Source organism: Vombatus ursinus, unplaced genomic scaffold, assembly GCF_900497805.2.
Source record: "Vombatus ursinus unplaced genomic scaffold, bare-nosed wombat genome assembly UNPS02015316.1, whole genome shotgun sequence".
Taxonomy (NCBI): Eukaryota; Metazoa; Chordata; class Mammalia; order Diprotodontia; family Vombatidae; genus Vombatus; species Vombatus ursinus.
The window spans coordinates 165,577-176,378 of NW_020955094.1; the positions used below are offsets into that span (position 1 = coordinate 165,577).

The 10,802-nt window shown below is 39.0% G+C and overlaps 1 protein-coding gene across 4 annotated transcripts in view; it reads right to left on the minus strand.

Moving 5' to 3' along the window:
* ASAP2 (ArfGAP with SH3 domain, ankyrin repeat and PH domain 2) overlaps positions 1-2,054 on the minus strand; it is a 166,594-nt gene extending 164,540 nt beyond the window's left edge. For all 4 annotated transcript variants that reach the window (XM_027847176.1, XM_027847174.1, XM_027847175.1 and 1 more), the window contains exon 1: positions 1,986-2,054. In XM_027847176.1, coding sequence (XP_027702977.1) covers positions 1,986-2,025 — 40 coding nt within the window. In that variant the 5' untranslated portion in view covers positions 2,026-2,054. The remainder of the gene's footprint in view (positions 1-1,985) is intronic.
* Between the last annotated feature and the right edge of the window lie 8,748 nt (positions 2,055-10,802).

Here is a 10,802-nt window from a genome sequence, read left to right on the forward strand (position 1 = left end):
AAGAACATGGCCCCATTAAGCAAAGGATGACACAAGGCATATTGGGACCTGAGGAGAGACTGAAAAATTGGTGTTGGAATCTCAATGGAGAACTTTCTGACATTTGAGCCTTTGTTTATTTAAAAATTAAGACTTCCAGAAAGGGCCTTGGGAAATTCACATTTGCCATTCTCAAGAGCTCCAAGGGACAGCAGTCACGTAGCCAAGTTTTATCTAAGTAGCTAAAATGTTTCCTTTTTATTTATGATGAGAATAACCATAGAAACAGTCAATACAAAAATTATTTCTAAGACCTATCTGAAAGCCCTAGATCTAGAGTTAGTCAGAAGGTCTGGGTTCAAATCCCTATCCTACCATTTATTACCTGTATGACTCCAGGCAAGTCACTTCATCTACTTGGTGTTTGGTTTCCTTTTCTGTAAAAAGCGAAGATGATCTCTAAGGTCTCTTTTAGTTACGATCCTATGAAACTCCCCCAACCCCATAGCCCCAAGACATCATAGTAAAGCACATATGGAAACATTCAAGTATCAAAACAATGTTTTATTTGCCAGCAAAATTTAGTATTTTGCCTCTTTTTTTAAAAGTCAGTTATTCAGTCATTCTAAATAAATAAATGCTTATTGACTTAAGGACATCAGAGAAACTTTTCTGGCCACGTGGACACGCCATCTTTCATAATTCAATCAACTACCATTTAAAAAGTAACTATACTGAATGCATTAAACATTAGAGAAAGACAAAATGGTAATTATGATATAGCCCCTATTCCATGAACCTTACAATTTATCAGGGTGATTCAACACATATAAAAATAAACAACGCTATAAAGTATAATTATAAAAAACTATCAATAATTATCAAATTAGCAATAATTTGCAGTAGCACGGCAAATGAAGCAATGGACCAAAAGTGACAGGAGACCTCAATTCTGGTCTATCCAGGCTCGGTCACTGACTAGTTATGTAACATTACACATAGCATGTCTCCTCTCCGAACCTCAGTTGTCTCATCTGTAAAATGAGTTATTAATCTCCAAAATTAAACTAAACTCCAAAATTCCATGATTTCAAGTGACAAGGTCAAAGCTAAAAGTTTCAAAGCTCAGTCTGCCTCTAGGAATAGTAATGAATGTGCACTTGTCCACTACAACAAAAGGGCTATAATAACAGTAACTAGGGCAAGTAGAGGTATGCAAATGTCCTAAGCATCTGCCTCTCCTGTCACCAGCCCAAATTCCACTCATCCTTCAATCCCTAGCACAAATTCTGTCTCCGTCAGAAAGCCACCCCAGATTGAAATCAATGCTCTATATTTTCCCTTTTTCTCTCCCACTCCCAACTGATAGTATTCATTGCCGATATAACTATATAGCAATTCTGCATGTCTAGAATTGTCCAAAAATAAACCTGGCTGTTTTGCTGAATAGTAAGTATTCCAGGGAGAGGGGAAGGAGGGGGAAAAATTTAGAACTCAAAATCTTATAAAAGTGAATCAATCATTTTTTTAAAAAAGGTAACTATTCTATCAGGGGAAATATTCAAGTAGATGCTGGATAACAATTGTGGGAGATATTATAGATGACTGCTGCAGTAAGTGGAAGGTTACAGTAGATGACCTCAATGATTCTTTCTAATTTAGCAGTTTGATTCTACGAATCCAAGCTTGGGAATGGCATATGTCAAGCCAGAAAGGTAAAGATGAATATGACATGTTCTAGGTTGGTGTGTGTGAGAAATTACCAGGAAAGAACACTAAAGAGTACAAGCACATTAGAGGACAAGAAACAATACCACACAAGAAGGAGAATAAATGTGGTTGAAGTACCCAAACTAGATTTTTTTCTTCATGTCTGTTTTTATTAAAATGTAGTACCTAGATTCTACAAGAAAAGGAATCATCGAACTCCCTTGTTATTTAGATATACAGAAAAAGAGCTAATTCAGCAATCATCAATGCCACAGAGTACCCCATCAGGTACTCACCCAATCCAGAGATATTTATTGCTTTCACTGATTTCTTCATTTTGTAAAGAACTGTACGGTCCACATCCAAAGCCTGAAATAAAGAAAATATTTTAAATGGTTATAATCCAAATTCTAATTGGGTCACTGCCATCTTGTAATCCCCTTTCCCCACACTCCACTTCACTGGATTTCCTAATACGCTTTAGAGGACAAGATACAGCACTACTCCTTTGGGGCAACTTACAATATAGGGTAGGAGACAAGAATCTAAATTTAGATGTGAGATCTGGATTCTAGTCTTAGGTTCACCTAACTAGCTGCATGACCTCAAGCCAGTGATCATCCTTCATTGAGCCTCAATTTCTCTAGGGGTTCTCAATCTGGGTCCATTAACTTGTTTTTAAAAACATTTACAGGCATGGTGAACCATGTTTGTAATCCCTGCTACCCCATGGGGAAACTGAGCTGATCACTTGAGATACGGAGTTCTAAGCTGCAGTGGAGCTAAAACAAAGTAGACCTCTACACTAAGACTGGCACCTATCTAGTGAACCCTAAAATAGCTGGGGCTATCAGGCTGCTTGAGGAGAGGTGAACCGGTCTATGTTAGAAACAGTGCATGTAAAAGCTCCCATAACTATCAGCAGTTGGGAGGAACCCATGAATGGCCACTGCATTTCCAGTCTGGGTGAGATAGGAAAACCCTGTTTCAAAAAGATAATAAAAATAAAATCATTGTTATACATATTTCAACATAATTGGTATCCTTTGTAATCCTGTTTATTTTATTTCAGGCATTTAAAGACATTATTCTGAAAAGGGGTCCACAGGCTTTACCAAATTGCCAAACTGGTCCATAAGGTTAAGAGCCTGGACGGTCTCAAATTTCTTTCTAGTTCTAAAATTCTATGATTCTGAATCAGACTTTAACTCTCCAGGCGCTGGAATCAAAAATTCAGGCAGATGAATCAGTTTAGAAAATTTCAGCTAACGAAAGAAAATGGGTGAGGGGAGGCAACCCAGTATGGCATGGTTAATCCTCTTCTGACAAGAGAAAATACTCTGCACAACTTCAGCTAACTCAAAAGATTTCCTCCCACATTATACTTCTATACTTGGAAACAGCCCCCACAACCATATACTATGCAAAAATAGGCATATGTAAAATAGAACATATGTAAAAATAGGCATGAGAAATAATCTAATTTAACTAAGTTCAAAAGTGAGGAAAAGAGTGTTAACCTCTAATGTAGAGTAATGCTTATTGGCTAAGAAACAACAGATGTTATTCTCCTGTTCTCTGTTAAGCAGAAATACAGAGATAAAGATGAGAGGTTACCTATAATTTTTAATTAAAATATAGCAGGTGGAAAAAGCAACTAGCCATCTTCCTTGTGTACACTGCAGATTTATACCTAATTAAGACCAAACTTCAACAGGGGACACTGGGATAACTGATCAATACAGAAGGCTGAAATAGTAGTAACTTCATTCTGCTAACATAAAGAAATTGTACCAAAATAAATCAAACTCAAAGAACCAGAAGGTGGAGGTTTTCACACATCTGAAAGTGTCAAAGGCTGCAGAAAGTTAAGAAGGATGTTGTATGAGAAAGGCCATTAGATTCAATATTAAAGACATCATTGGTGACCTTACTAAGAAGTTTCTGTAAAGGGAATGGAAACCATATTGCATTGGGTTGAGAAGTGAGAAAACATAGGTTAATCTAGTATAGATAGTTGCTTTTTTTCTAGTAGTTTGGCTGTAAAAGGGAAGAGAAAGACAGGAATTTACTTAAAGGCATGATAGAGTCAAGTGAAAGGAGGCTTTGTGTGGGGGTGGGGGTGAGAGGAAAGATTTGAGAGATTTGGGCGTGTGTGAAGGCAGCAGGGAAGGAACCGGTGGGATAAAGAGATGTTGAATTAGTTAGCCCTCAGTCTCTCCGACTCCATCTCTATCTCTCCCCCTATTCCTTTGGAAACAGCAGTTCCAGTTGAGCCATAAGGCTGGAAGCTAGAAGACAGATGTATAGGCAGCTTTTTCTGAGAGTTTGGCTGTGAATGGGAGATGAGAGAGAAAAGGGGGTGGGGCAGGGTCACGTAGAGGTTGGGTTTTTTTTTTTAAGGATGGGGGGGTGGTGGCACATGTTTATAAGTATCAAGAAATGAGCCAGGACATAGGGAGAGATTGAAGACTGGAGGCCATGTGCTAAAAGAGATGGGACCAAGGGTATGTGTAAAGGGGTTAGCCTTGGTGAAGAGAAGAACCTCCTCCTTCATTAGAGATTAGACTAAAGAAGAAAGTAGAGATGAGGAAGAGGGGAGAAGAGGGAACTCATGGCAGAGAGGCTTTATTTTTTTCAGTAATTTATGAAGCCAGGTCCTCTGCTGAGATGATTAGGAAAATAAAGGGGTGGGAGGTGGGGAAGGCTTGAAGAAATAAGGATCAGATCTTCAAGACAAGTTGAAAGAAGAATGAGCAGGGCTTGGAGTGACAGAATATATTGTATATAGTAAAGTTACTTCCCCTCTCGGATACTCAGTTTCCTCATCTATAAAAATGAGGGGTTTGTACGGGATAATCTCTAAGATCCCTTTGTAGCGCTACAATTTTATGACGTTCTATCACTATCTATATTACTTATTGCTCTTAAATGCAACTAAAAATGAGGGAACTCACAAGATGTAGCGAAGGCTCTTAGCACGACCACTTGTTAGGTTTGCTGAGCTCAAATCTGAAAACTGTAAAGGAAGGGATGGGCATGAACTCATGCTTTGAACAGACAGATATTAGAACAAAACAGAAATGAAAACAATGGATGAAAAATCCAATTTTAGCCAATTTGTCTCTTTCATCCTTTTCCCTTTTTCCTTTTCCAATCCATCAATTCTCCATTTAAGTTCAACCAAAACCGAGGGTGGTGCATGAGAAGAAATGAGATTTTTAAAAGTAATAGGAACCACGTGTGTTAGTAAACTCCTATAATCCCTGCTACTGGAGGGCAAAGCAGATGGGTTACTTGAGTTCAGGAGTTCTGGGCTACATTAGGGCTAAAGTCAATTGAGCGTTCACATTAAATGGGACTAATATAGTGAGCTCCTGGGAGCAGAAAAGAGATACAGGCTGCCAAAGGAAGGGCCAACTAGCCCAGGTCAAAAAAACTGAGCAGGTCAGAGCTTCCACACTGACACACAGAAGGATATGGTTCCTGAGTAGCTGCTGCACATCCTACCTGGGCAAGATAGGGAGATTCAGTTTAAAAAAGGGGGCGATAGTAGGTAGCCTCCAAATACCTATGAGCTTTTGAGCAATGATGAAAGGGCATAGATTACTATAAAAGGAACCAGAAGGTCTTTTCAGCTCAAGATATGGCATGAGTTAAAACATGGAGTATAAGTTGTGATGTAGTAGAATTACCACTAGATTTTGAGTGAAAAGATCTGGTTTTGAATCTCAAGTCTATCACTGACTAGCTGTATGATGCCTTAATAAGATTCTTTATTCCCCATGACAGTGACAAACATTTTAGGAAAGATTATATGTCCCCCTGTTTTATGGTACACTTGAAATTAATAAAAAGAGGATCAAAGTTTACTGTTATCGCATGTTTCAAAGAATCTGGTATGATTTTTATACGTACATGCAAAGCACTGTTAGAGGAAAGCTTTTCTGAGTCAACCATAAGCTAAATGAGACTATATATTTTCTATAATTTTTGGTCAATCATGTGACTGTAATTGGATCTGTATGGTACCTTGGCACATAGTAAGAACTTAATTAAATTCCTGTTTTCTTCCTTCCTTCCTTTCTTCATCCCTTTCCTCTTTCCTTCCTCCCTTTCCTCTTTTCCTTCCTTCTTTCTTCCTTCCTTCCTCCCTCCCTCTCTCCTTTCTTCTTAGTTGTCCTTGAGATGATATGATTAAGTTGTGTCTCTTGCCAAGATTTCTTCAAGCTTGTTTTTCTCTCCACTTCTCACTACTAAGGTGATATCGTTAAGGTGATATATTATTCTGAAAGATTTTACAAGCAAGTTTATATTCCAAACCAGTATTATCCTTAACTAGCATATCTTTCTGCTGCCAAGTAGAACAAATATTTGTTGGCCTTGACAGTTTGTTTGTAGGGGTTGTTTGGGGGGTTTTGTTTTTGGTTTCTTTACTGTAACAACCGATTTGCATTTATTAATTTTCCTAATGAAATAGTGGTTGTTTATAAATTTTCTTTTATCCATTTCCCATTTTTTCAGCATCAACAACTTGTTTAAGTGTATTAAGCTAGAACTGTTTTAATTGTGCCATATCTATTGTCTCATTTGTATTCTTGTATCCAATTCAGTTGATCTTTGTTATAAAAAGTTGCCAGTCTATTACTGATCATAAAAATTAATAATAGCTAACATTTTATACAGCTCTTTACAAACATTATCTCATTTAATTATCACAATAACCTTGGAAGGCAGGTGCTATAATCCCAATTTTACGGATGAGAAACTAAGGCAGAAGTTAAGGCAGACGTGCCTAGAGTCACACAGTGAGTTAAGTGTCTGATCTCAACTGGAACTCAGGTTTCTTCACGCCAAGTCCGACGCTTCATCCATTGTACCACTTAGCTGCCTCTAATCACATACAAACAAGACAGATCGTTGCTATCAACTCTTTGACCTACTGGTATTTCTCAAAACCTCAAGAGATTCAAGGACCCTTCACAAACATCTAATCCAACCTTCTCCTTTTGTAGAAAAGGAAGATAACTTCCAGAGAGGGTAAATCCCAGAGCTAATTAGTGCCAGAGCTGGGACTAGAACTTCAATCTCTTGCCTTTTTTCACACTACCAAGTAAATTTCTATTTATTAGCACTAAGCCACTTAAGCTAGTCTTGTGTTTAGTCTTTTTGACCCACTCACTCAGACTGAATAACACTGGAGTGCAAGCAAATAGGAAAGAATAGTTTCATTCATTATACTCATGTATCTGTATCTTCTTGAAGGGAAGAGGCTGGTACACAATTTGATTTTGTCACTATCTCAGCCAGACTGCACAATAAAAGAAGTGAGGAGTGAGCAGATGGTTGTCTGTCTATCCCCTACCAAGGGATATTTCCCATCACCACCCCACTTTCTCCTCAGCAATTAAAAATTACAGCCCATTTTTTCATTAACACCTTCTTGACAATCTAAGCAGAAACTAATTAACCTTCCTTCCTCAAACATTTATTAAGTATCTGTTGTGTACTGAGCACTGAGCTAGACACTAGGGGAGATAGAAAAGTTTAGATAAGGAAGAACTTGGTAACTTTCCATATTGCAAAACACTCATCCTCTAGACTAATAATAATATTAACAATAGCTAACATTTATATAGTGCTTACTATGTGCCAGGCACTATGCTAAGCGCTTTGCCATTATCATCTCATTTGATTCTCACAACAACCCAGCATGCTGGATGTGACCCTTCTTCCAAAGTATATCAGTTGTTAAAAACAAAATCTTTGCTCCTTTTAAGAACAGCTTTCTTGAAAAAGTTGGAAGAAGCAACAACAACAGGCACAGAATCAGTCACCACATGAACCTTTATTCTTTCAAAATACATTCCCAGGAGACTTTCAATCAGGGCATCCCAGAGTTAGATTTAGATAGGTAAGAATGGGAATGCTACACTGATATCAGCCAATTACCTTAATCCCATCAGAAAACCATTTTCAAAACTGCTTAATAAAAATAAAAATGCAACACCTTCAATATCATGTTGAGCCTGGGTATGCAGAAAACTCTCTTGGTTTTACTCTAGCTTGTACATTCAGTGTTTGTCAGCCTCTTCCTACTCTGTGACATACATCTGAATTTGCTTACACAGAGCATTAAGGGCTACTTCTCTGTCCAGCCGTATCTCCATCTATATCAAGGAGAAACTACTGTAAGCAGCCAGAAAGAAACAATTCAAGTATCATGGAGCCACAGTCAGGATAACACAAGATTTAGTGGTTTCCACATTAAAGAAGTTAGGACTTGGAATATGATATTCCGGATGTCAAAGGAGTTAGGATTACAACCAATAATCATCTACCCAGAAAACTGAATATAAGCCTTCAAGAGGGAAAATGGAAATTTAATGAAATAGAGGACTTTCAAGCATTCCTGACACAAAGACCAGAGCTGAATAGAAAATATGACATGCAAATAACAAGACTCAAGAAAATTAACTATTTATATTCCTATATGGGAAGGTGATTCACTGAACTCCTAAGAACTTTATTATTAATAGGGCAGGTAAAAGGAGTTTACATAGAAGACATGGGTGAGTGCTGATTATGTTAGAATGATCCCCCCCCCCAAGGAGTGAGAAAGAGAAATACGTTGGGACAAGAGGGGAGAGGCAGAATGGGAAAAATTATCTCACTTAAAGGGGTACACAAGGAAGAGCTCTTACAATGGACAGGAAAACAGACGGGGTGGGGCGGCAGACAATACTTGAACCTCACTCTCATTGGAACTGGTTCAAAGAGGGAAGAATATATGTACACACTCAGTTGTGTATAGAAATGTAATTTACCCAATAGGGAAATAGGAGGAAAAGGGGATTAGAGAAAGAAGAAGGGAAATGATAAAAGAAGGGGCAGATTAAAGAAGGCAGTGGTTAGAAGCAAAACAGACTTTTGAGGAAGGACAAGATAAAAAGAGACAGAGAGGAAGAAAACAGAAGATAATGGGTTAGAGGGAAACATACAGTTAGTAATCATAACTGTCAATGTGAATGGGATGAGCTCACCCATGAAACAGAAGCAGACAGCAGAATGGATTAGAAAAGGACTTACATATACAAAAATATTTATAGCAGTTCTTTTCGTGGTAGCAAAGAACTGGAAACTGAGGGGATCTCATTAATTGAGGAATGGCTGAACAAGTTGTGGCATATGATTGTGATGGAGTACTATTGTGCTGTAGGAAATAACAAGGGGGTGGCTTCAGAAAAACATGGCAAGACCTATATGAAATGATGCGAAGTGAAGTGAGAAGAACCAGGAGATTACTGTGCACAGCAACAGCAATGTGGTAATGATGATCAGATGTGAAAGACTTAACTGCTTTGATCAACACAATGACTTAAGACAATTCCAAAGTGCTCATGATGAAACAATGCTATCTACCTTCAGAGAGAACTGATGAACTCAAAGTACAAACCAGAATCCAACAATATTTTGTTTACTAGAGTCACATTCGAAAGAGAAAGACACACACAAAAGTAAAAATAAAAGGCTAGAGCAGAATCCAAGATGCTTCTGCTAAACTAAAATATGGCAAGGGCAGCAATCACGATCTCACAGAAAGCAGAAGTAAAAATAGACCTAATTAAACGAGATAATCAGGAAGACCACGTTTTGCTAAAAGGTGCCATAGACAATGAAGTAATATCAAAAATTTTATAGCAAGTTTCTCACTTTCTTTTGAAATATAGCTAATATGGAAATATGTTTTGCATGATTTCACATGTATAATTGATATCACATTGCTTGCCTTCTCAGGAGGTGAAAGGGTAGGAAAAGAAGAAAATTCAAAACTCAAAAAAAAAAAAAAAAAATAGAATGCTAAAAACATTTTATTTATTTATTTATTTTTGGTGAGGCAATTGGGGTTAAGTGACTTGCCCAGAGCCACACAGCTAGTAAAAGTATCAAGTGTCTGGTCTGAGGCCAGATTTGAACTCAGGCCCTCCTGACTCCAGGCCCCGTGCTCTATCCACTGCCCCCCCAGCTGCCCCCTAAAAATAATTTTTTTTTTAAAGAATTGCTGAGATCCTAAGTGTAGAACATCCTAGAAAAGGAGATATGGGCCATACACCTAAGATAAGAGGCATTTATAACTGAAGTCAGGAAGAGGCTCCCCCCCCCCCCTTGTTTTGTTTTGTTTTTTGACAAGCCTTGAGGTGTAGAAGAAAAGTAAAAGCAGAATTTTGTTATGGGAGGGCGGGGCGGGGGGGGACGGACAAAGGGGACGGACAACACTTGATACAAAACACACCTCCCCATAGCCCCCACTAAAAAAAGTCTGTCATATTCTCCAACCAGAACATATGGAGCCCAAGAGAAACTAGGCTCACGTTAGAGCACACGGAACAAAAAGGCAATTCCTAGCTGGTTGCTGGGAGAGCTTTTCTTCCCTTCGTGGGGCATTTGGCAAGTTCTCCTTAGGCATGGTGTAGTTTGGTGTGTTTTGTAGAGCCATGAGTCTATGTCCAGTCTGTCCCTGGGTCCTAAAGGAGACACTGTCCACTAATCTGGAGGTGCTGCTAGGACTTGAATGGGAACGTGGAAGTCCAGATCCTCCAGACCCTTTGAAGATCACAAGGACCTTCTCTGACCAAAGGCTGAGGCCTCTCCTTAACCTACCACTAGCAATTTCTCCTCAGGCATTTTATTGGAATCCGATTTACTCCAACTGCTGGAAAGACTCTAGTTCTAAACTAGGGAGCTGCGTGGTATAAAGCCTTGCCTAGTTCGTTCCTCAGTTGGTTCAGCAGCCTCTGGGTGTTCCTCTGGGCTGCGTTGAGCACCCCACAGATAATGCCAAGGGGACCAAGTCCTTCCAATGCATAGAATATCCCACAGAGCCTGGTATGTGGGAACGAATTTCTCCAGTGGGAACTTCTGGGGCAATAAACGCATCAACTGTCTCCCTGCCTGCAGCCTTCTGTGCCTTAAGAGGTAGAAAAAGCCCACCATAGCCGCGAGATACAGGGAGGACAGGTGAGTCACGGTCACAGCAATACACAGCAGTAAGACACTGAGTTTCGCCCAGAGCATCTGGAACACGCAGTAGGCCAGGAGCACTAAACGTGAGG